At 50.9% G+C, this 25,994-nt stretch overlaps 1 protein-coding gene across 1 annotated transcript in view; it reads left to right on the top strand.

The window, feature by feature from the left end:
- Positions 1–25,994, top strand: part of LOC129670104 (protein sidekick-1-like) — a gene marked incomplete at its 5' end in the record, with an annotated part of 897,806 nt that overhangs the window by 645,865 nt on the left and 225,947 nt on the right. The window contains 5 exons of the mRNA XM_055598542.1: positions 8,013–8,124; positions 9,462–9,652; positions 19,583–19,666; positions 23,959–24,153; positions 25,706–25,822. Coding sequence (XP_055454517.1) covers positions 8,013–8,124; positions 9,462–9,652; positions 19,583–19,666; positions 23,959–24,153; positions 25,706–25,822 — 699 coding nt within the window. The remainder of the gene's footprint in view (positions 1–8,012; positions 8,125–9,461; positions 9,653–19,582; positions 19,667–23,958; positions 24,154–25,705; positions 25,823–25,994) is intronic.

Here is a 25,994-nt window from a genome sequence, read left to right as displayed (position 1 = left end):
GCATTACTAGGGGCTGACTGACGAACCAGCATCTCACCTGGAAAGCAACAGAACCCCTATCGCTGAGTAGGCCTTAACCTACTCAGAAATGGTACTTTTCTGTATCCACAGCTAGTTCCATCAGCAAATGCTGGAACTCTGCCTTTGAAAATGTCCAAAATCGAGGTGCTTCTAGCACTCAGACTTCCTGGCCCCAGTGTTGCTGGGTGACCCTGGTTTTACAGCCACCCGGCTGGCCTCACTGGGGCTCCTTTGCCATGAGAGTTAATTCCCTCATAGTTGCCAGGCTGAGGTCTAAAACAAGGTCCTCTCTCTTCCTGCGGCTTCTGCTCCTCATCTGGAGTAAAGCTCAGCATTCTCGCAGCACCTACAAGGCTAGCGCTTAGCCCAGCCTCCAGCATCTGACTCTCCCTTCCTTCTGCTCGGGGCTCCAGCCTCACCAGTCACTCTCTGTGCCTCCACAACACACTGCTTGCCTGTCATCAACATGGCTAGTTCCTTTCATCGACCCCAGGGTCTATGTTCCGAACACTACCACTCCTGTGTTCCTGAGGCCCATGTCTCCAGACATGTTGATCGTCAAAGCTGGTTCTGCAGCCTGCAGCCCTGCACCTGATTTGCAGGAAAACGTGGTAATCTTCATTTGTCCCACTGTCTCTGCAATAATCCAGAAGCTTGGCAGTTAGGATTGCCTTGAAATTTGTATTTGCCTGTTTGAGACACTTTCTGTGTGTGTGTGTGTGTGTGTGTGTGTGTGTGTGTGTGTGTGTGTATGTGTAAGAGAGGGTGGTGTGTTGAGTATGTATGTAGGAGAGAGGATATATGTATATGTATGTGAGTATGTGTGTTTGTGTAAGGGAGAGAGTGTGTGAGTATGCATGTGAGTATGTATATGTGTGTGTTCATGTGTGAACACATGCACCTGTGTACACATGTGTAGAGGCCAGAGAAGACCCTTAGCTGTTGTTGCTAAGGCGCTCTCCACCATGTTTGTTTGAGGCAGAGTCTCTCGCTGGCCTGGAGTTCATCAAGTGTGCTAGACTGGCTGGCCAGTGCCAGCCCTCTCCATTGCTGTCTTTTCACATGTTCTGGGGCTCAAACTCAGGTCGTCCTGACGGCAAGGCAAGCCCTTTACCCATCTGCCCGCCCCCTGCTATTCTTTCAACGTCCTTTCTAATGAAAAGTAACTGGGGCAACCTTTCCTGGCTTAGCTTCTTCAGTCATGAAAAGGTTCCTGTGGGGAGTGATGGCTGGGATTCGGGCCATTCCCCTGCTGTGAGGTTCATTTCTGAGTACACAGCAGCTTCATCTAAAGGGTTCCTCTCTCTTCCTCTGACGCTGCCCAGTCTGTGGGTGCTGGCGTCTGTGACCTTCTGCAGAGCCTGTGTTGATGCAGTGTCCTCACCCCCAGACACCCATACCAGCAGTCCTAGTCAGGCTTTCACTGCTGTGAAGAGACACCATGACCACGGCAACTATTATCAAGGAAAACATTTAACTGGGGCTGGCCTCCAGTTCAGAGTCTTAGTCCATCATCATCACGGCAGAAAACGTGGTGGTGTGCAGGCAGACATGGTGCTGGAGAAGGAGCTGAGAGTTCCATATCTTAATCGGCAGGCAGCAGCAGGACACTGTGTAACATGCTGGGCAAAGCTTGAACATGTGAGACCTCAAAGCCCATCCCCACAGTGACACACTTCCTCCAACAAAGCCATACCCTTTAATAGTGCCACTTCCTATGGGCCCAAGGGGGCCAATAACACTCAAACTACCACACCAGCTTAGCCAGCTTCAATGGAGAACGCTGTGTCGCCTTCCATTAAGGACCTGGTTAAGAAGGGAGTTTTCTGTTTCATTTCCTTTTGGTTAACTGAGACAAGGCAAGCTTTCACTAGGAAACAGCTTTGTGTAAAAGAAAGTGTGGGGCTGAGGAGATCGTTTGTCTTCAGGACCTGAGTCTGATCCCCCAACTCATGTTTAAAAATAAGAGGAAGAAAGAAAGAAAGAAAGAAAGGAAGGAAGGAAGGAAGGAAGGAAGGAAGGAAGGAAGGAAGGAAGGAAGGAAGGACCAGGCAGGTAGCACACCCTTGTCACCCCAGCACAGCAGAAGTGGAGACAGGGCTCACCAGTCAGCCGGTGAACCCGGAAAGCTAGAGTTAGAGACTTGTCTCCAAGGAAAGCAGAACTGGCAAGATGACTCAGTGGGCTGTGGGCTGTGGGCGTGGCTCCGAGCCTAGCAACCTAAGTCCAGTTTCTGGCCCCACATAGTGGGAGGAAAGAGCTGACTCCGGCAAGGTGTCTCCTGACCTCCAAACACACCATTGCACACACACACATAAACTCTCACACAAGCAAATAAGAGTTGGGGGCACGGCAGGGGGTGGGCAATACCAGAGATTACTATCTGGCTTCCACAGGCAAACACACATACGCACGTGTACCCCCACCGCCACACACACACAAACACACCCCAAAACAGACAGACGCACAAAAGAGGACGGCTCTAAAGTTGCCTCTTACACCTTCTCCTGGCAATTAGAGCCACGTACCTCTGTACGCCACCTTTCCCCTCCATAGGGGGAGATGCTGTCTCCCCAGGTTGTGACTGAATAACTACGTTTGTAAACTGTGCAGGGAGATGGTCATCTCTGCAGAGGGAACTTAGCGAGGCAGAATTCCTCTTACCTTGCGTACATGTTTTTATTCCTCGGGGAAATATCCTTTGCACATCGGTGTGTGGTTTCAGGAACAGGTTTGTTATGGAGAACATTGACGGTGGTGGAGCGATGGTGGCAACTTTTTGCAGAGTACTTAGCGGTTCTTAAGTGTGTGTGTGTGTGTGTGTGTGTGTGTGTGTGTGTGTGTGTGTGTGGTGCATGTGGGCCTATGCTCCATGACACATGTGCAGGGTGAGCAGGGAACAACAGGAGAGTTGATTCTCTCCTTCCACTTTTATGTGAGTTTTGAGGCTTACCACACTTGGAAGCAAGCTCCATCACTGCTGAACCAGCTTGCTGGCCCCGAGACAGTTTATTTATAGGTGGTTCTCAGCCACCCTAACGCTGCACCCTTTACTACAGTTCCTCATGTTCTGGAGACCCCCATCCATGAAATGATTCCATTGCTACTTCTTAACTGTAATTTCGCTACTGTTGCGCTATGCAGGATACATACAACTCCCACTGACTTAGAGCAAATTAACACATCATTGAGGATTTGTTGAGTGCATCTTACGTAAGCTTGACTGAGACCTGGAGACTTGGCTACTTGGGAGGCAAAGGCAGGAAGCTCCTGTGATGAGAAAAAGGGCAGATGGGCAACTTAGTGAGACTTGTCTCAAAATTAAAGGGAAAAATCTCCACTAGAGGGATCGGGACTGTAGCTCCGCTCTAGAGCCCTGGCCTGTCACACACCAGGCGTGGATTCAACCCCCAGAACACAAAGAAGAGAGCGAAAGAGAGAGCGAAGGAAAGTGCTTTCACTTTTAAAGCTTATTTTAACTCTCTGTTTATAACCCTAGGTAAACAAAGAGAGAAGGAAAGATTGTACTTCAAAGTTACAAAGGTGTGCGTGTGTGCGTGTGTGTGTGTGTGTGTGTGTGTGTGTGTGTGCGTGTGCATGCGTGCATGCTCACATGCCCCTATTTCACGGCCTACTCGGAACCAAGCCTGGCTCTCCCCTGTTGCATTGTGGGGTGGGAAGCACTTCCCTTCAGCTCGCCCCGCCCATTGCTCTCCCAAGTTGTCCCTCCTGTCCTCCATAGTTGTCCAGCACTGAAGCTAATGGCATTTACAGCCTGTTCCAGCGCCGTGGTGGTGTCTCTCTAGTCTGACTGTAGATTATTAATTGTGTGACTATTAGTGAAAACTGAGATATATACACAGCATTCACGTTGCTTTTGCTCTGCAAAGACGATCCTCGTTGTGACCACATAGTATTCAACAGTGGAGCTTCTAGTTTGTAAAGAAGTTTGTTTTTTCTGGAGCTTCTAGATGCCTTGCTTTTCCAAAGGGGTGTGCAAATGTGTGTATGTATTAACTACATATAAAATTTAAGTTTATATATATATGTGTGTGTGTGTGTGTGTGTGTGTGTGTGTGACATTAGTGCATTTAAATGTACTAAAAAACACACACACACACACACACACACACACACACACACACACACACACCCTCATGAGGCACTCCCGGCACAAACTTGAATGTTCTGCTGAGGAACAGCCCACCTGTAAATTGTAGAACTAAAGCAGTATCTGAGAGGATGGGTGATATGTGAAGAGAAGTGAGTTCAAGGCTCCTCTGTCACACAGAACATTACCCATTTATGCTGAAAGTTGGTGAATTAACACTAACAGTGGACGCACAGCATTAAATTCCTAAAAAGCTTTCGAAGCGCTCACGCTCGGTCAACAGGGAGGAGTTGTCTCATTTTAGTTTGAGTGTGTTAAACCTGCGTGTATATACTTTAATTAAAAACCTGAGGAGCTGAGGATGATGCTTAGTTGGTAGAGTGCTTGTCTGACATTCCCGAGGCCCTGAGTTCTGCCCCCGGCACCACAGAAAACCACGCACATTGGACATGCCTGTAATCCTAGTGCTGGAGGGTTGGAGGCAAGATTAGAATCTGAGAGTCATCTGTTCTAGTTAGCCTTCTGTTACTGTGTCAAGTGCCTTGGGAGAGAAGCAACTTGCAGAAGAAAGGGTTTCTTTGGCTCAGATATCCCAGTCATAGTCCATCACTGAGGGAAGTCGAGGCAAACACTGAGGCAGGAGCAGAGGCAGGAGCCATGGAGGAAAGCTGCTCACTGGATCACTGTCAGCTGCTTTTCTTATGCAGCCCAGGCCCACCTGCCTAGAGATGGCACCACCCACAGTGAGCTGGGCCTTCTTATATCAACTAGAAAGCAAGAAAAAGCTGCCACAGACATACCCATGGGCCAATCTGATGGAAGCAATCCTTTCCTGAGGCTCCTTCTTTCAAGATGGGTCAAGATGACAACCAAGATTAGCCAGCATATCATGTCAGAGTGCCTAAAAATAAATAAGTAAGTAAATGAGTAAATAAATACATAAATGAGTAAATAAATAAAATTGAAGAAGTGCTTTTACAGGAAGAAAGCATATCAGAACAATGTGCTATAATGAGCACTCTCCTTGCTGTCGGGATGTCTGGATTTCAATTACTTAAGCACAATTTTATTGCATTGCTTTACAGTTTCAGCAGTGACCACGTGGGCGCTGCAATCAGGATTTGCTCAGGCCCTGCTTTGACCTTGCCGAGGTCAAGGTGCCTTTCTGGTGGCCTTGTGCAGACACTGCAGTTATGACCTGCAGTCCTTTCCCCTTCTCTCACCGGTGTCCTGTGTGTTCGTAGCATCATCTGAAAGGATGCAGGAGCTGAGGCAGGGGGCCCGGGGTCGAGAACAACAGGCTGACACACGGTGACCTTGAGAGGAGCAAGTCCTCCACTGATCCTTTGCCCCGTTGGGCGAGGGTGCCCTGCAGTACCGGATCTGTGTGTGCTTAAGGCAAGACGCCCAGTAAATGGCCCACGTCCTCGTGAACCCAGGATGGGAGGCGCCTCTGCTGGCACTGCCACCCAGCAGCGTCCAACTTCACCTGCTGTTTAGAGATACGTCTCCCGGCGGGGGTGGGAGCTGCCCATGCCTGTACCCTCCTCCTGCCAAGGACAAACCAAAGCTCCCACTGAAAGCTCACAGGCAGGTCGTGGGGGAGGGGCAGCTGACCTGGAAGTGTGGATGTAGGCTTCCCTGAGGCTGCATAGACGGAAGTCCCTTCCCCTCATCTCCCCCAACCTGTATATTCTAGCTACACACACACACATACACACACACATCCTGACCCCAAAACTGTACACAGTCAGGACATAGTAGCACACAGCTGGCTGAGAGAAGTGACTGGATACTCAGATACAGCTCCCATGATCCTCTCTACTTCTAGGCGGGAACTGAGCAGTCAACAATCCCAGCTGGAACCATTTGCCAGCAGGCACAGCTGGGATTATGAAAGATGGCTGTGGTTCTGCTTACAAGACATTGCTGTGCAATGGTGCATGCTGTATGGTCTCTCTGCTTGGCCTGGGCAAGAGGTTCCAGCTCCGACCATCTTCCCCAGGGGGTGACCTCCACCGAGCCTGGGCTCCCTCTCTGCTGTGGTGGCTGTGCGGTGATTAATGACAATCGGGCGCGTTGCTCGGTGACCCCTCTGCTCCCGCTGCTGCTCTCCTTCACTCCTCATAACCATTTGCAAACATTAGCTCCCTGTGCCATTTCTCCTCATCAGCGACTTTCACAGGTGACAAGCCGGCTGCTCCTCAGATTGGCGGTTAGTATACGCTCCGGCCTTCAGACTGGCTGACATCTGGCAAGCCATCGCTGAAGTTTCTGAGGGAGGGTGCCAGCAGGAAGAGTCTCAGGGGATCCCAGAGGGAACTTTAGGGGCCTAGGGTTTGGGGAAGGCCCAGGCTGCCTGTGTGTTTCCCAGGAACTTAAAGGTGTGTGAAAAGAGACCTCCCATTGTTAAATCAGTGTATATGTTTAAGAAAGTGTGCTTGCTGGCCCTGCCTGCCCCAAGTACTTAATCACCATTATTTACATACGTGTGTGTGCTATGTGCTAATACGCTTGTGCACATGTGCAGGGGTGGGGAGGTGGTACACATATGTGTCCGTGTATGTATACGTTACTAGCAAGTCCTTTCCTTAATCACCCTCCGCCTGATTGTTGAGACAGAGACTCAGAGATCCACCTGCCTCTGCCTCTGCCTCCCGAGACTAGCATTCACTAGCACTAGCTCCCGCTTCTTTTCTTCTTCTTAAAAAGAGAGACAGGGTCTCGCTTTGTCCTGGAACCTGCCACATAGGCCAGGCTGACAGGCTTTGCCCAGAGCCCCAAGGATCTGCTTGTCACTGCCTCCTTGGGGTTAGAATTCTGCACCACCATGCCTGGGTTCTCTAGTCTAGGAATTGAACTTGGATCCTCACGCTTGCAGGACAAGCACTGACTTAGCCAACTGCTCCATCCCCCTCCTCTTTATATGCACCTCTAATCTAGAACCAGTTCCTCCTTAAGAAAGGAACAGCAACTCAGCCCCGAGAAAAGCCTGTGCAGATCAGAGGATCCTCTTTTCTCTGACCATCCCTCTCCATGGCTGTGTACACACAGGTCAGAATTCTGAGTAGTCACAACTGTCCGCATGCTACCTCTTCACTGTGAGGAACCAAAAAGGGCATTTGCTTTTGTTTTTATTCCCAGTCTCATACATCCGGGGAACCACAGAGGCTGATTCAGTTACCCCCATGCCTACTGGAGTTCCCAATTCATTACATATTTGTCCAATTGATCTAATTAGAAAATAGTGAGCATGTTAGGCTGTGACAAGGGCAACTTCTGGGAGGAAGCATTTATTCTGGCTCTCAGTTTGAAGGCAAAAGTCCACCATGCCGGCAGAGCATCCACAGACAGGAAGCAGACTGCTGCTGGAGCTCAGCTTGCTCTCTCTTCATAGTCAGCCCAGAATCCCAGCCCTGGGTGATGCCATCCACACTCTGGGTGGGTCGGCCTACCTCTCTTAGCCTACTCTAGAAACCCTCTCACAGAGGGGCACATCGGTTTGTTTCCATGGCAATTATAAATGTCATCAGGTTGACAATTAAGATTAACTGCCACCATGGGTCTGCCAGGTGATCTCAATAAGCAAACGCTTAGATCAATGGAAAAATAAATAAATAAAAGGAAGCATTCTGGAAAACACCAAGGCCCTGAAAGCCTGCTACTGCACACTGCCCCAGTGGTGGCAGGTGGCCGGCAGACAAAACTGGCTGTGCCCAGACTCTATCGCATGCCCTCTGACAGGGGCCAGAGGCGGTGTGAACATACCCCCCTCCCTGAGCTTCTCGATGTCATCTTAAAGGCCTTGCCTCCGTCCCTCCCCAGTCACCCCATCTCCCACTCTGAGGGAAGTTCCATGCATGTTTTGCTTTCTCCACAGGAGACACTGGCACCCATGAAGCCATGGGCCCCGTTATCGTGGTTGCCCCGGGCAACAGAAGTGTGGTCGCAGGGTCCAGTGAGACTACCTTGGAGTGCATAGCCAATGCCAGGTATGGGTGTGCTCTGGGTGTGGGAACATGTGTGTGTTTGGGGGTGGAAGCATCCATCCTCTGGAAACCCAAACCTTGAAATACTTCAAAATCTGGATCTTTGAGCCTTGATGCAAAGCCACAGTGGAAAATTTGAACTTGATCTCTTGTGCGTGATGGGTTAGAGTCAAAACACGGATGCACTAAAAATACAGCTAAGTGTGTAAAGGGCAGACGAAGCACGAATGAATTTCATGTTGAGACTTGGGTCCCTTCCCCATGCCATCTCACTATGAATACGAAAATACTCCAGAGGAGGGGAATCCAAAATGCAAAGTACTCATGATGGTGGGCCTTTCAGATAAAGGACAGAGAACATGGACTATTGGCCAGGGAGCTGGCGCAATCAGTAAGGTACTCACCACACAAGTGTGAGGACCCAAGTTCGGTTCCCCAGCATCCCTGTAAGAGCTGGACATGGTATCTCACTGCTGTAACCCTGATATTGGAGAGACAGAGACAGGAGGATGGCGGGGGTCTGCTGGCCAGCCAGTCTAGCCTGCCTATACGTCAAGTTAGTGAGAGACCCTGCCTCAAAAAATAAGGTGGCGAGTGATGAGAACAACACCCACACTGACCTGCCTCTAGCCTTCACATGCACATCCACACACGTACACTCACACACTCAGAGGAGAAAGACCCTGCACTTCCATATCCTCCTGTGAGGAGATGCTGATGTGGGGAACAGCCAGTGAGCCCCACACTTCCCATTGCAGTGGGCTCGCCTATCCTGGGGCACTGCATGTCACATGTGGGGGGCATGCAGGGAACCTCCTGCTGGATGCTTCCTCACGCTGCCTCTGCAGCAAATGGAGCTTTTCAGCTTACCTCCTGGTGATGGAGAGTGCTCCTCAGCAAAAATGACCCACGCTGTGGGGAGAGCCTTCCTGAGCAGGCAAGGAGAGCTAGCTCCTCTGGCCCATGTAATCCCAGGCATGCCTACTTCCTGGGCACTCCAGGCTGAAGTTTAGATGGCAACACCTCCCATGCAGCTGTGGGTCCCCTAGTAGTATTTATTTTAAGCATTCTTTTCCTGGGCAAATGGAATCCTTAGCATGTACGGTCCATTGCTGCCGCAATTAGCTATCCTTGCTCAATAGCCCTTGAGCAGAATGTCTCGTTGAGGCGAGCCGTGAAGGAGGGGAGCTGGATCTGGATTGATTCTTAAATGTCCATTGTTCAACCCGCCATGGTTCCTGGTAGAATTAGCCTTGTCGGGCTGGTGCTGAGTGCCTGGAACTATCGTTACCGTCGACTACTGATTCACCACTGTCACCGATGCCCTGGCTCTCTCGCAGGCCGCTGGAGGAGCTGAGCGTGCACTGGAAGAGAAACGGGGTCCGACTCACAAGTGGACTGCACAGCTACGGGAGGCGCCTCACCATCGTCAACCCGACATCAGCCGACACCGGGATGTACCTGTGCGAGGCGGCACTCCGGGGGAGCGCATTTGAGCCCGCCAGGGCCAAAGCCTTCCTTTCCATCATAGGTAATGCTCGCTGGCGACGGTGCCAGCTGCATCCCCGAGTCACTCTCCATACCCACAGCTCCAGGCGGGCAAGATGGCCGCTGTGCAGCCCAGACTCGGGACTTGTGCGTGTGAGCCACCTCTGCAATACATGTGGAAGCCGGAGGCTGATGCCAGCTGCCTCTCCTCTGCTGCCTTCCAGCTTAGTTTTTTTGAGATGGGGTCTCTCTTTAGGACCTGGAGTGTGCCAGCTGGGCTAGACCAGCTGGTCAGCTCCCAGAAGCCCCCTGTCTCCACCCCCGCCCTGGTATTAGAGATGATCCATTGCTGCACCTGGCTTTTATCACGTTGCTCATGAAGCCATTTCCGTGGCTCCCACCAGCTTTCGATTTTAATTACATTGATGATCTATTGGTCGGTCGGTTGGTTGTGCATGTATGTTTGGAAAGGGGACGCTCACACGCCACAGGATGCATGTGGAGGTCACAGGGCAACTTGTAAGACTCAGTTCTTTCCTTCCACCACGGGATGGAACTCGGGTGGTGAGGCTTGGCTGAGCACGCCTTTCACAGGTGAGCGTCTCCCCCTCAGACTTTAACGCAGTAAACGGTGGCCTGGTAGAGTTTATCACCCAAGTCAGCCCCTTTGCTTTGTCGTCAAAGACCAAAGTCGGGATGTCTCTAGCCCCTTCCAAACACAGCTGTACTTCCTGTTTCTCGTGGCTGTGACAGAACGCCTGATAGAAACAACTCCAGATAGGACAGACAGTACTTTAGTTTACAGCCTTAAGGCTATTGGCCACCATGGTGGGGAAGGCTCTCTCTGTGGTAGCCCCTAAGATCTTGGCTCAGATCCCAGCAAGATAATAACCCTTAAAGTCCATCCCGCAGAACCAGACTCTGCCAAAAAGTTCTGAAATGTCCTAAAACAGCACCACCTTATGGGGACCAAACCCTGACACATGGAAGCCCGTGGGGGACATTTCACACTCAAACCATAGCCACCTGCCACCAGAAGGCTCAAGGGTGGAGACGGGCAAAGGACTCATCACTGACCCTGCCTGCATTGCTGGCCTTTCTCTCTCTCCAAACTTCTCCCTGAACCTCCTGGCTCTCACGATCTGGACTCAGAAGTCAGCCGATGTGACTTTGACTCGGAAGGAAATGGAGACTGCTGGCTGTTAACCTTTGGTTGAGCTGAAATGTAAGAACAGAGATAGTTTTTTCTTTAAGAAAAATAAAATAAAACAGGCCAAGTATGACCCGGGGGTGGGAGGGCAGATAGAGTTAAATGCACCGAGCTGGCGCTCTCTGGATCCTGGGAGATCACGCTCATAGAAGCGTGACTTGGGCTGTGGCTGAGGGAACTGTGTGCTTATCACTGGATTATGATATGGCATATTACGCTGGGAGGCAAGTAGCTCATTTTATTTTCCCAGCTTCCTGCGTGGTCACGAGTTTGTTCTTAAAATGGCTGCAGCTGCTGTCCTGGTGACCCGTTACTCCTCCGTAGAAGCTACTGCTGATAGAGGGTACCTCAAAGGTGGCTCACTCCCTCTCTTATCAGAAGTGAAAGGAGTTGAAAATGCATTTAAAAAACCCTCTCAGAAGAGCTGCTCCTTCAGTCTTAGGTTTTTTTCTTTTTTCTTTTTTCTTTTTTTTTTTTTTTTTTTGTGGCCATTTTGCAAAACAAGAAGAGAAAAGGCAGCAGATTCCTGTGCAGTCGGCCAGCATCAGGGAGCATTGCATAGAAGGCAGCTTCCCTGAGCATCCTCTGTTTGCTAGACATCAGGAGAGGGCTCTGTGCTCTCCATGTGCTGAATCCAGCCCATTGGCACCCTCCAGAGCAGGTCACGAGGGCCAGCAGAGTGTCTGAGCCAGGAGGAGAGTCACCCCTCACTGCCCTCCTACCTGAGGGCCTGAGCACGGCTCCACCTGCCACTGTTAGACATGGATAGGGAAATCACATCCCATTCTCAGCAGAGACTTCCATCCAGCTTGATCTATGACCGTCCGAGGATGGCGCGCTATAGATTGAGCCAAAATTAAAATTTGTGATGTGTAAATCTCTGCCAGACAGGACTATATTGTGTTAAAAAACACCTTAAGGTAATTTAAACAAGAGAGGAAATTTATCTCCCTATAAACTCAAATGTTTGTCTCCATCACCATTCCTTTCCCAAGTATTTAAATCGATCATCCTAACTTTGATCTCGAATTCATATCAGAATCAGTTTCTGTGTTTAGCGTACACCATCAGTCATGCTCTGACTCGTAAAGACACAGGAACATATTTCCATTCTTTCCTGTATGTGTGTGTGCACGTGTTCATGTATGTGTTGACACTGTCTTCCTCAGTCACTCTCAGCCTTGTTTTTGAGATTAAAAAAAAAAAATAGGTGTGTGTGTATGTGCATACGTGTATGCACGTGTGTGTTTAAAGTTGTCTGCATAAGCCCAAAGAGAGTGTCCGATCCTCTGGAGCTGGAGTCAAAGGCAGGTGTGAGCCCCCTGATGTGGGTGCTGGGAGCTGAACCCCGGTCCTCTGCCAGAACAGGACATGTTTGACCACTGAACCTTCCACCATATTTCCTCTCCCTGAGCCTGCGGCTTCCCACTTCATCTGGACTGGCTGGCCATCACGCTTCAGGGATCCTCGTTTTCGCACACACTGCATCCCTCGGTGCCGGGGTGGCTTTTTACGTGAGTGTTAAGGGCACAGTCAGGTCCCCATGCTTGTGCGGCAAGTACTGTCCCACTGAGCCACCGCCCAGCCTCGCTTTCTGTCTTAATGAGGATGGCTCGAATCCCCGTTAGTTTAGAAGTTGTTGTGACAGGTGGAACTTTGTGGTTGGGTCGAGCTGGAGAAAACCCTGAAGAAAGCATTTCTGTCGAGATTGTCACCACGCCCTGCCACCGCTAGGGAAGCGTGACCAATCTCCCAGGCTGTCACCAGCAGAGCTGGGCAGAGAGCTATTGATATGAGCATGCAGATGAATGAGTGCAGAGAGGAATTGCCTTCCAATTCCACGCGGATGAGACGAGACAGACGGTGGCAGCTGTTGATGCTGCCAGTCCGCTTCTGGTTGGATTGCTCAATTCCTGTAGTCGAAACAGGAATCCAGGCTCTGATAGATGGAGGGTGCCTGGCGCCCACCCTGCAGACCCCAGAGGCCTGTCCCCCAACTCCTCACAGCTCCATGGTCCTGCTGTCCCTGTGACTGGGCTTCTCTCCTCCTGACCTCTGCTATGAGGGCTTCCAGCTGGTGAGTCTCTGACTTGCTGTGGTACATGGAGTCCCCACTGTGCCACCACTGTGCCTACCATGGTGGGCGGGAAGCAATGGGCTGCCATGAAGGAAAAGCCCTGCCCCTGCATCTGCAGCTAGACTACAGGCTTGGCTACTGCCAGCACTCTTGTGCCCTGCTGGAGAGCGCACATGGCCTGCAACAGGCCTTGCCTCTGACTTCCAGCACCTTGGGGGCACAGTCTCTGCCTCTGCATCCCGTGTCTGGGCCCTGTGTCAGGGGAGGCAACCCCTGGGTATGCCCTCGGGCTCTGAGCAGCTGTCTGTGACTGACCTTGGCCGTCTATTCTTTAGCTTCTGGCAAGCTTGCTTGTCCATGAGGTTAGGTATCCTTCGAGAACCTTCCGGAAGTCACTGTGCAAGGGCCTCTCTCAGCTGCGCTCTGTGGCAGTTGGCACATGACAGCACAGTAGGTGGCCGTGTGCTATAAGCACAGGCTTCAGGGCTCACGTCTAACTGCACTGCTGACTGGCTTTAATGAGGGTCTCTGGTGTCCTTGGCCTTGGTTCCAATCCCTGACATGGAGGGGCGGTAGATAAGGCTACTGGCGCATACCGTGGCGGGGCAATGAGGCAAGCTCACCCCAGAAATGGTGAACGGACGATTCCGAGTGCTGCTGGCATGACTGCCGTAGCGTGCGTTACACCGCGCTGGCTATCGAGGATGTATGTCATGTTAACGAGGGTACGCATCACACTCTCTTCGCACTGACAGCCACGATGCTCGCACCACCCGTGGAAGCATTCGGTGCCTTCTTCTGGATACCACAAAGGATGACACCTGGGATGCTTAGCTTTAGCTGCCAGCGTGACGCTAGCGGAAAGCCACCTGTAGTGGTCTTCTTAAAAACTCTACTTTCGGGTGTTTCAGCCTCTACCTCCCTTCCACCAACCCCCCAACCTTAAGTAGGAGAAAGAAAAGGTTAGTGCATAGAGGGGGCGCAGACCCTTTACTTCTCCCAGGTAGTTAGAGTCAAGGGGTTCTTTTAGGGCTCTATGCCAGTGTCCGTCAATCACAGATGCATCTAAGAACTACACATGCGCGCAGTTGTCTCTGGTCCTGACTGTAGACGTGACGCAAGGAGCTGTCCCCTGCCACCTGTTCTTCCTTGCTATGGTGGACTGCGACCTGGAATTGTGAGCTAAGATAAATCCCATCTCCGCCAAGTTGCTTTTAGTTGGGGCGTTTTATCACAGCACCAGAAAGGAAACTAGGACCGTGACTTACCAGTGGCAGCGTCTTGGTCAGTATGGGGGACATTGTGCATCTTCTCCTCCCTACTGACAGATTTAGCATGGCCTGCAGGAAGCCCAGCTGTTCTGGGCCCGCCCCTACCAGTCTGCACAGGGTTCCTTCACACCCACCCTGGCACTGGGAGCAGGGAGTGGCTGTATTAGTTACTTTTCTCGTTGTTATGAGAAAGAAATAACTGACCACAGCGTCTTAAGGAAGAGGGTTTTTCTCTTGCTCACGATGTGGAATGCCCATCATGCTGGGCAAAGCGTGGCAGCAGGAGCGTGAGGTGGCTGGTCACATGGCATCCACAGTGGGGGAGCAGACAGACATGGATGCAGTGCCCAGCCTGCTTTCCGCTCTAAATCTAGCCCGGCCCCAGCCTAGGGAATGGCGCCAACCACACACATTCAGAGTCTGTCTCTGCTTCAGCAAAACCTCTCGGGGAATATCCTCGTGGACACTCCCAAAAGCACGTTTTCATGGCAATTCTAAATCCAGTCAAGCAGATGATGAAGATTGACCAAGGCAACCACCATTGCAGAGAACTCTGTTGTTTCTTGCAAAGCTATTCTGACTCCCTGAACACAGATCACTCGGAAATCCAAATGCTGTTTTGAAACAGAGGTGCTCATAGTGGCTGGCACAGTGTCACAGATGAGCAGCCGTTCTGCAACTGGCACTGAGCACCTACTAGCTGTTTGTATCTCTGTGTCTACTCCCTCTCTCCTTCCTTCCCTCTTCCCTTGATTCCTCCTTCTGTCCCCCCTAACCAGCCTCCCCTTCCCCATTCCTCCTTCCTACCGTCTGTCTTTCCCTCTCCTTTCCTACTTCCTTCCTCCCCCCTCCCTCCTCCTCACCCCTTTCTCCCTTTCTTTATTCCTTCCATCTTCATCCGCCCTGCCTCTCGCCTCTCCTGAGTCCTCCTAGAAACAGTCCTGCTCTGTTCTGGCTCATGGCATTAGCCCCAGCCACTCTCACCCCTTCCATTTTAAGACTGGTGACCTTTATCCTGCCTGCAAGGTTCATCAAGTCACATGCAGTGTGCAGATTCCAGGAGATCTGCTTAGCCATCCTTGGGACCATTCCAGTGGACAAGGCACTCAGTTCGGACAGTGGCTGCAGACAGAGGCACAGGATAGCACCAGAGCTGAACCTCTAGAGGGAAGGGAAGTCAACGTGGGAAGTGTACTGCAAAGAATGAACCTGGGACTCAGGTGGAATCTGCCACCAAGCCTGAGGGCTGTACATCGAGGCCTGGGTGTGTGCCGACTGCCTCCGCTCAGGCTGGCTCTGCTAGCCAGAAGCTCTGCTTCAGGCCCCTAGCAGGCTGGCATGTGGGGAATTCAAACAAGGCCCCAGTTTGAGGCTGCCTAGGAGGGACCCTAACTCTGGTTCTGATACCACTGCTGGGCCACCTGTAGGACACCTGTGCTGGTTTTGTCTTTGTTCTGATTTCACCCAGGTCTTCTTCCGAGGTCTCCATCTTGTTTCTAAAGATGGAGGTGTCCGTTTTGATCCCTGGTCTTAATGGATACAGCTGTGGCCAGCATGCAATAGTTCATTAGCCTGTGCCACCTGGACATTCTCAAAGAGTCTCCCATTTGCCCAGACACAGCCCCACCCAGTTGCCCTTGGAAGGTCAAGTGGTAAAAAAAAAAGACGTGTGCCTTAGGTGACTGTCCTCAGAGTGTCTCTCTGCGGCCCAATCCTCATCCTGCAGACTGTGTGGAAACAGGCAGCGGGGGGGGGGGGGGGCTGTTGAAGAAGTGCTGTGAAGAGGCCTGTGTCGCTGTGACAGCTCTAATGCCTGTCAGCTCACATAGCACATCAGGCTGCTCGGGAGGGTCACAGAGTTTCCTGGTGTCTCTAGGCCACCCTTCCCCACCTGGGCGAGAGAGGTATCCGTCTGGCTGTGTGATGTGCACCATAGCTACCTGGCCTCTGTCTGAGATGAGTGACATCCCCTCCTGCATGGCCATCCCCAGGACACTGTGTGGACTCGCTGATTCCATCCCCAGCCCAGGCGGAAGCTGAGGTTATACATAGCACCTAGGCTTCTTACTAAACTTTTAATGCTGTGCAAAGACCCCATGACCAACACAACTTATTTTTAAAAAGGGCTTATTGGGGAGGGGCTCAGTTTCAGGTGGTGAGTCCGTGGCCGTCGTGGCAGGGAGTGTGGTAGCAGGCAGGCGGCTCTTGGAGGAGCAGCTCAGAACTTCCTCACACCCTGATCCAAAAGCACAAGTCTGGGGAGCTGATTGGAGGTGATGGGAGGCTTTTGAAACCTCAAAGCCTGCCCTCAAGGACACACCTCCTCTAACTAGGCCACACCTCTTAATCCTTCCCAAATAGTTCCACCAAATGGGAATCAAGCATTCAAATAAATGAGCTCATGGGAGGGAGCCATTCTTATTCAAACCACCGTACTGTGGTCCTGGAATTGCTGAGCATCCGTGGTGTGTATGTGTATATGTTCTAAATTCTGTCTCCTATTGGACACAGAGTGAGGACAGCCACTTCCAAGGTGGCACGCAGCAATACTTGTTTACATAAACATTCTTAAAATGAAAAACTAACAAAAGTGGGGGGGGTTGTCCCTGGGCCGGACATGGGGGTCAGGATGAAGGAGCATTCTGTGTTCCACTGGTGTGTAGACACATGACCCCACATGTATGCTTACTGTGCATGGAACCAAACACATGTACACGCACACACAAGCAGGAGCATGAAGGGGCAGTGCAGATAAACTCTGCTGACCACAGGGGTGACATGATCAGATTTCGTTTAGGAAGCATTTCCAGGGGGACTCCGGAAGACATAAACAAGCTCTACACCCCAGGGCAGGCAACACACAAGGTCTAGCTTAATGAGCTGATAAGCTTCCGGGTTACTCACAGGACATAGGTGAGGGGTCCTCACAGGAGCAAGGTTGACCACCTCAGCAAAAAACATGCTATTGTGAATGGCAACTCCCCCATGGCCACACAGATGGGGGCCCCACTTCCATTAACTTTCCACTCTGTCACCTCTCACAACCAAGAGACCATGTTTAGCTGGGGCAGAATTACATGCCGCTAGCTGGGAGGTGCAGGGGGCTGAAATCTCAGACAAGGGTGTAATGACCTGCTTCCCCCTTCTACTGGGGAGTGTCAACAGGCACCTGAGGATGTCTTGGGGAAGTCACAGGTGCTTTGGTGAAGATGGCTATAGCTGTTACCTTGTGAGGACAGAGTTCCCCAGGGTAAACTGAGGAAAGTACATATGGGCTTTTCCCATCTTGTGTCTTGCAACTGCATGGAACTTTGCAGTTATCTAAAAATAGAATGTTTGACCGAGGAAATGGAGACTGTAATTAATCTTGAGCAAATGTTGATATTTAACTTAATTTTTTCCCTTTTGCCCTCACATCCCTTTAATCAGCTCATGATGGTAGCTATTGACTTTAGCATCCACTGATGAATATGGGCCGTGACCTGTGCGTAAGGTCCTCGACAGGCTGTACCGCTGCGGAGTTAGAACATAAATAGTGCTGCTAGCGTTACTATTGATCAGAGAGACGCGGCTCAGTGGGGAATATATGTGTGTGCAGAGACCAGCTAGGAACGGGGAAGCTTCAGATCTTCACAGCTCGTCTCCCGGCCCGCTCTAGTCATGAGACAGCTACCGGAGGGTTCTGCTCCCATCTGGTGAGCCCACAGCTGTCTCCACAGTGCAGGTGGATAGCGGGGGCAGGCGCTTCTGATCAGGAGGCCCAGGTAACTACAGAGCTGATACCCACTTTCGGCCCATTCAGAAACCTGCAGTCTTTTCTTGGAACTGGTATGTTTTCAGCTCTTTACCCGCTTTAGGTCCCACCATGGTTTTGTTTGTTTGTTTGTTTGTTTTGTGTGTGTGTGCTCTTTTTTTAAAGATGTAGTCAATACAGGAGACACACCAAGCCTTATTATCAGCATTTAACACTATTACAATGAAGAGGAGATGTCTCCAGAAATTAATTATCACGCAGAAAGTGAACACAGGAGCCTTTGTCATCGTGATAATGAAGCATGGCTGCCGCCTTAATGCTCCCGGGCCTGGCCGGGCCTCTGCTGGATTCTGCTGAATAAACTGCGAAAAATATTGCAATTTACTCTTCAAGGAAACTCATTGTCTCACACAACTGCTATTTCCTCTTGCCCACACAAGGGGAGAGGCTAGAGAATAGAAACATTCCCTGCTTTCCCTCCCTGCTCAAGGGGAATTGGAAGCTCTGTCCCCACCCCCACAGCCGCTATTGTTTTGCATTCCATCGAAGTATTAAATTTATGTTTTGGAGGAGAACTGCTAAGACTTAGGAAAAAAAATAAGTTAATAGGCTGCACTGTTCTTGATACAGGCCTGGCCCCTTGTTATAGGGCCATTCAACATGCCTCTTGGTTGGTGTTTAGCTTAGATATGGAGGCAAACTAGCCCATAAAGCACTGTGCTGTAAATATACCTTTATGAAGCTCTTGGGATGCCCTTTCTAAAATGTGAATTAAGATATTCCATGATTTCAAGCCTGTAAACTGAAAAGTAGCCATGGCCCTGACTTGCAATTTGCTTTCCGAAACCTTGGAATATAAATGGCCTTTGCCTGCTGCTCCCCAAATTTGAGTGTGTGGGTGTGATGGTTAGTAATGGTGACATGTTCAGAAAAGCAAATCTAAGAGCTCAGATCGGGGAATAAGGTAACAGCTCAGTCAATAAAGCACTTGCCACATATACAGGAGGACCTGAGTTCAGGCCCCAGCACGCACATAAAAAGCCAGCCGTGGCCTTGCACACCTGCAGTCTTAGGGTAGAGGAGGGTGAGGCAGGAGGATTCATGTCCAGCTTCAGATTCAGTGAGAGACCCTGCCTCAAAATATAAAGTGAAGGGCAGCTGAAAAGGACATTTGACATTGAACTGTGTCCTATACACACACACACACACACACACACGCAAACGCACACCACGCATAAGAGAGAGAACACACTGTGGTCCCTGACATCCTTCTTGTGCTGTTACTTTCTCACTGCTATGATAAAATGGTCCCACAAGAGCAACTGAAGGGAGAAAGGATTTACTTTGGCCCACGGTTTCAGATGATAGGGAAGGAATGAGAACAGGCAGGGAAGGCATGGTGGCCCGACAGAATGCTGGCTGCTGGCATTGTACTCAGACTCTGGAAGCAGAGAGTAAGCAGAAAGAGAGGTATGGCTGCAAAGCTTCAAGACAGCCCCTGGAGCTCACTTCCTCCAGCAGGGCTCCCCCCTTAGGGGCAGCACAACTTCCTTCACAGTGCTGCTACCTAGGCACCAAGGTCACATGTGCCTATGAAGGACATTTCATGTCTACACTACAACACCTTGACTTAGGGGCTGTTTTCTTTTCCTTGTTTAAAGAGCCGCCCTACTTCACTGCCGAGCCGGAGAGTCGGATGTTAGGTGAAGTGGAAGAAACTGTGGACATCCCATGTCGAGCCATGGGTAAGTATGGGACCCCAGTGGGGACCATGGTGAATGACAGTGAATGACCAGGAAGCCTCTAAAGCCTTCCGGGACAGTGAGCAGGAAGGTTGGGAACAGTGGATGCTGGGCCCAGGGAGCAGCCTGTCCCCTTGCTGAAGAAAGTCACAGTTGTGAAGATCTTGCTCCCTTGCTTTCTGCAGAGCAACCCAGGGGTGGAAAGATGTAATACCTACTTATCCCCAAGAAGGGGGAGAAGAGAAGGAAGCCCTTGCCCCTTGTCTGCCCAAGAGACCCTGTGACTCCCCTCCCTGAGTTCCCAGAGTGTGTGGATCTAAGACTGTGGCTCTCAGGATACCCGTCTCCATCCACCAGGAGATGAGGACTGGGGCCCACAGCCATCCATCCTCAAGAAGAGGAGAGTTTTTATTATTAATTACTTAGTTAATAAATTTTTAGACAGGGTCCATATAACCCAGGCTGACTTCAAACACTCTGTGTAGCCAAGCAGCTACATAGGACCTTGAGCGTGTCGTGATCCTCCTGCCTCTACCTCTCAAGTGCTGGATTACAGGTGTGAGCTACCACACCAGGCTTATACAGTGTTGCGGATGGAACTCGGATGCACACATCAGCCGAGCTCTCTGTCAGCCGAGCGCTCTGCCAACCAAGCTTCATCCTGGCCCCAGCATTAATTTTTTTTTTTTTTGAACAGGAGATATTCCTACCTTTCTGCCCTTTATCTCTGTGTCATTGTACCTTTCTCCTTGTGGCTCATTGTACCCATCATCCTGTCCATGACTTTACCATATGGTTGCATAGAGAGTTACATAACACTGCTCCCTTCCACTATGCACACGCGCAAACACACACACACACACACAAATTCTCACATGCATGTTCACAAATGCACACACACACACACACACACACACGTGCACACATTCCATAGGCTTTGCAAGGTAATCTGTTACCAAAACCACATACAAAAAGGCTCTTCTCCTGTCTGCTTAGACCTGGCATCATAAACATGGTTTCCCTCCACTGGGAGGGAAGCTTTGCTTTTGTGAGAAACAAGGACCCTCGCTTCATAATGAGAGTGCTGGAGAGCCAGAGTGGTGAAAGTGGAGCAGTTTATTTTACGATCTTGCAAAGGCTGGCATCACCCTATAGGAAAGGAAAAAAAAAAATACTGGACTCCCCATCCAATTGGTCCTGGGCTGGAGACTGTCTCTGTTTCTGAGCTGTAGGCTTAGGCATGAGGCTGACTGCCTGTGACCTTTCAACCCCACATGAACCGGCAGCACCTGAGCAAGCAGATACGAGCAGCTAGTTAGGGAAGACAGGGGACTAGTGCCTCCTGCTTGTCTGTGGCTCTGATGATCCTTACCTCGTACTGAAAAGCAGACCAGGCTGATTTATTCCCCACACTAGCAGTTTGGTGAGTGTTCCAGTTTTACAAGAGAGATGTCACCTCTCTCTACGCAGTTGAAACCTTGCTTCAGAGGAAGCACGGTTAAGTGAGCCTCCAAGATTAAACAGGACGCCTACTGGAAAATTGTCACTAGGTGTCTGGCACGTCGAAGCTGCTCACCAAATACTGGATTCATGGAGCATTGCAGCACAAGTTAAAAACCTGGTCCTTGGGCAGTGCTCCGGCCACGACAGTCAGACACCCTGAGACTAATGTGTAGGACTTAAAGCAGACCCACCTCCCTGGATTCAACCATGCCATCCCACTCTTCAGTTCTAAAACAGGCGGCGTGTGGCTCACAGCAGCTCTTGGTAAACGCAGAGTCGCCTCTGACCGGAAGTCCCTTCCAGTGATTCACATCACACCTGCACTTTGCCAAAAGACGAGCAGCCCCTGGTTCCCACTCCCCGTCACCCCGCCATGCTCCCTCTCTAAAACACTCTGCGTGTCTGCTCTCCTCAGCCGCAGAGGAGGAGCAGAGGGGAATGGCTCCGGCGTGGACTGGAGACACTTCTCCACATTGCGGTGGCTTTGTGCTCTTCCTCCCGCTGCGGCAGCCGCCGCCGGTGAGACGCAGCTCTGTGGATGAAAAGCTATGCATGCGAAGTCTATATTTTAGAAACAAGTGCATTCGCTGCTGCTGCTCCGGGGCACACGGTTCCCGTGTGACATTAAATTGCCCCCAAAGAAACACTCCCACCCTCCCATGTAGTAACTATTATTCTTCAATAAATGACAATCTTAACACTCTCCCTCCGTCAGGAGAATGCTCCCTCCTTTGCATAATTTCTGCAGGGGAAACTGTTAAGCACAGACTTGCAAATGTGTATTGAACAGGTCTTTCCAGGATGCTGCTCTGCCATCATGTGATTTACAGCTTTCTCTTAACTCTGGCAATGAAACGCACTGCATGGGAAGTTGCGGGGGGGGGGGCAGAGGGCGGGGAGGAGGTCCCCTGTGAGCTACATCATGTAATCACCATTATGCAGTTTTACATGAATTGCGTATGCTTTTACCTTGAAATGGATTTTAAAAAGTTGTCCTGATTTAATGAGAGGTGACAGGAGACGTAATTAAGGGAAAGAGCTGCCTGGGAACACATCATCTGGAATGCTCCCGACATTAGGGGACATTCATTCAAATGGGCCTTCTCCACCCACCTACGCTGAGACTGGAGTCTGCGTAAGCCTTTTGGAATCATGGCAAAACGTGTTTTTTAAAACTTTAATCTGATTCAAGATGCCCAGCCTGGAGGCACGTGCCTATAATCCCAGAACTCAGGAGGCAGAATCAAAAAGGCCAAGAGTTCAAGGCCATCCTGGGCTATGTAGCAAGATTTTTTCTTAAAACCAACCAACCAACCAACAACACAAAAGATGATTTTTATCTAGGGAAACTGAGGACCAAAAGCACCTGAACTCTGGAACTAAATCTTAGTATCTCCCCAGGATACTGCTCACAATGTGTTTCTGGAGTTTATGCCATAAAGGTTTGGGCTGGTTCTCTCTTGTAGAGCCTCTTACACACCCAGTTCTCTCCTCTGTCTTAGGTATGGTCCTCCTGGACTTCAGGAAGGTCAGAGATATTCCCCAGGACACTGTATTCCACTAGCCATGCACAAAAGCTTTGAGTAGAGGGCTCAAATGTTCCGTACTCAGGACTGGGCTGCCCCGGCAATGCATTGCCATTGTTCAGAGCCCTAGGCTCTGTGCCCTGACTGCCACCATGGAGAAGATGGGCTTTACAGTCCACACCTGCTGCTTAGGCTGCAGGCCGCCCCGTGCATACACCATCCAGGTCTTAATGTCCACATGGAAGCCAGGCTTTGCTTCTCACTGACATAACACAGGCAGAGAAGGGAAAGCTAGGCAGGGCTCTGGTTCTGAGGCTGTCTGGTCCCCAAGTCCTTCTAGTCTAGTACCCTACCATGTTTTCAGCTTGCTTAGCTCTTGAGGTGCAGGACAGGACCTCCTGCACCCCCTCTTCCTGAAGTCACGAGGCTCTTGGAGAGACAAAGCAACTTCTTCAGTGCCCACAAGCTGACACCTTATATGTTCCCACCATCGTTAAGGGCATCCCAAGGTTTCCGGGTCACTCCCCCAGCAATACAGATGTCTTAAGGTCGTTGACATCTGCTGATTCACATGACTCGGAGGTGTTTGAAGTGTCCCCTGCCCCTGCTCTGTTGCTGCTTGCGGTGCCTGCTTGCCGTGTGCCTGGCAAGAGTTACGGACAAACCTGTCCAGTCTTCACAGCCTTTGGTGCCGTGTTATGAACTTTCCCGTTACATTAGCGACTCGTTTCATTGCCTGTGACTAAGTGGCCGGCAGTGTGAGAGGCCAGTCCATCGTGGCAGGGAAAGCATGGCAGCCAAGAGCATGATGTGTTCACAGTCAGGAAGCAGAGGGAAGTGAGCGCTGCTGCTCAGCTCACTTTCTGTTTCTACTCAGTTAAGGAGCCCAGCCGGTGGGATGGTACTGTCCACATCCAGGGAGGGTCTTCCCTTCAGTCAACCTAGTCTAGACGCTCCAGTGACCCTGGACCAGCCTTCCAAGCCATCAACCCTGTCCTAAACTCAAAGGCCGTTACAATTGAAAGCTGTCCAAATGAGTGCAAACCCGGGGTCCTCGGGTGAGCGTGGGGAGGACCCGTGGCCCTTGCTTATTCCTTCTTCCTCTCCAGAGTGCCCAGAGTGGGTTTCCTCATGTAAGATGAGGAAGTGTCCCAGTAGATGGAGCATGGTGCGAGAGGGCTGCCTCATGAGGCTCTGAAGCCACGTGGCCTTTCCCCTCCTGCAGAGAGCTCCTGGAGTATAATGCTCCCCTCTATTCCTATCCAGGGGTTCCCCTCCCCACCCTCCAGTGGTACAAAGATGCCGTCCCCCTCAGCAAGCTCCAGAACCCAAGGTACAGAGTGCACCCCAGCGGAGGCTTACACATCCAGAAGCTGAGCCCTGAAGACTCCGGAATCTTCCAGTGCTTTGCCAGCAACGAAGGAGGGGAGATCCAGACCCACACCTACCTGGATGTGACCAGTGAGTAACACGTGTCGGCATGGCCAGCCTTCAGGTCTGCGCTCCCCGCTCTGCCCACATGTGGGGCAGTAGCATCCTGTCAGCTCCTGAGATGAGGGAGACCCATGCACTATCACACCTGTGAGGCTTGCTCTTTGGGGCGGAGATGGTTTTGGTGTTTGTTTGTTTGTTTGTTTGTTTGTTTGTTTGTTTGTTTTTAATCTCTCTTTTTAGACAAGTAGGAAAACATTTCCAACCCACCCCCAACCCAATACTCGCATGCTCTGAACAGAATCAGAAAGACTATCAAGTGCATGGCACGCCACTAATCTTTTTCTTTTGATCTTTTTTCTTCTCCATTTAAAAAGTATTCATTCTCTACTTTAGTTTTATTGAACAATTATAGTTCTTTTGTGGGTTTCTTTTATTATCCCATTAGCGGAAATACCTTGGCACCCTGTCTTTGAAAAATAAAATAAAAGTGCAGGTTCTCTCAGTATCTGCAGGTTTTCTTTCTAATCTCCCGCAGCCGTAACATTGTTCTTCTGAAATGAAATGGAATTTAGTGGTTATGGAATTGCACCTTTCAGGTTTGCCCTTTCAGAGGCAAAGCGCTGATATCACAGGTGTGCATGCCACTAAGGAGTGTGGCCTCGGGTACATGGGGCTGGTGGTTCCCTGTGCTGTGTGGAGAAGTGGCCAGGATCCTAAACTGTGTGTGTGTGGTTTGGTAAACCGGGAGCTCACTGTCCTTGACCCTGGCCAGGAGTCACATTTGCCCTCCATGGCAGAGTACAGGGCACCAACCTTTCTCTGAGCAGTGGGAATAACATTGGGTGTTTAAGCCAGAAACTGCGCCTGCATCCGTTAGAATGATTTAAGACCTATCTTGCCGCTGTGGCCAGGGTGTCTGAGGCAGAGACCGACTGGGTAGTTTGGGCTTGTTTGTCTTCTTTGAAGGGTCTGGAAATGGATGCTGTAGTCTTAGGAGGGCAGGATCTATGTCACAGCTACCTGGCACAGAATGCATAGCCCGTGCGGGAGTGCACTCGAGGTGCCCGGATCCCCACCCCCCAGACCCTCCCATCGCGTGGAAAACAGGCAGGTGGCACTGCAGCAGGGCGGCTGGTGTGAAAAGACTGGGGTGTCGGCTGCACTGTCTTCCAGCACACCCCTGTCATGTTCCTCTTACTTGGGAGGCCCTCACACTGCATACCTGTCCCCGAGAGCAGGAGTTCTTAAACATGTATTTCAGCATTCAGGATGCCCTTGAAGTGTGGACACGTCATTCTACAGTTGACACGGTCTGTCACCTAAACAATGAAGCTGTTTTCTGTCGATAAACAGGCTTCCTGGGCCCCTGAAGGCCACACGGGGCATCCACTCCCCTTTAGACACCAAGCAGGGCCCGGTGACTCCTGGGAGACCCATAGCACAAAGCGAGAGCTGCTCCAGAAGGACTGTTGGTTTTGACATGGCATCTTTCCTTCTGATTGGTCCTGCAAGATCAGTGCAACCTCCAGCTGGCTTCCCGGGGGCGGTGCCACAGCTCACTGTCAACTCCTCCCCACAGATATTGCTCCTGCCTTCACCCAGCGTCCAGTGGACACCACAGTTACTGACGGGATGACGGCTGTCCTGAGGTGTGAGGTGTCCGGGGCTCCCAAACCCGCCATCACGTGGAAGAAAGGCAGGTGTCTCTGAGCGATGTCGCTGGTGTGGAAGACACTGGACGTCGGCTGTGTTGCCTTTCCTTCTCACTCAGTTGTTCAATGAAGACCCAGTAACATATATGGGATGCCCGTGCCAGGAAGTAGATGCAAGGGTACCGCGTGAACGAGACGGGGACCCCAGGAGTCTGG

Source organism: Psammomys obesus, unplaced genomic scaffold, assembly GCF_907164565.1.
Source record: "Psammomys obesus unplaced genomic scaffold, mPsaObe1.curated_primary_1811, whole genome shotgun sequence".
NCBI classification, from domain to species: domain Eukaryota; kingdom Metazoa; phylum Chordata; class Mammalia; order Rodentia; family Muridae; genus Psammomys; species Psammomys obesus.
The sequence above is the reverse complement of the archived record's forward strand: the minus strand, read 5'-3'. Positions and strand labels throughout refer to the sequence as shown.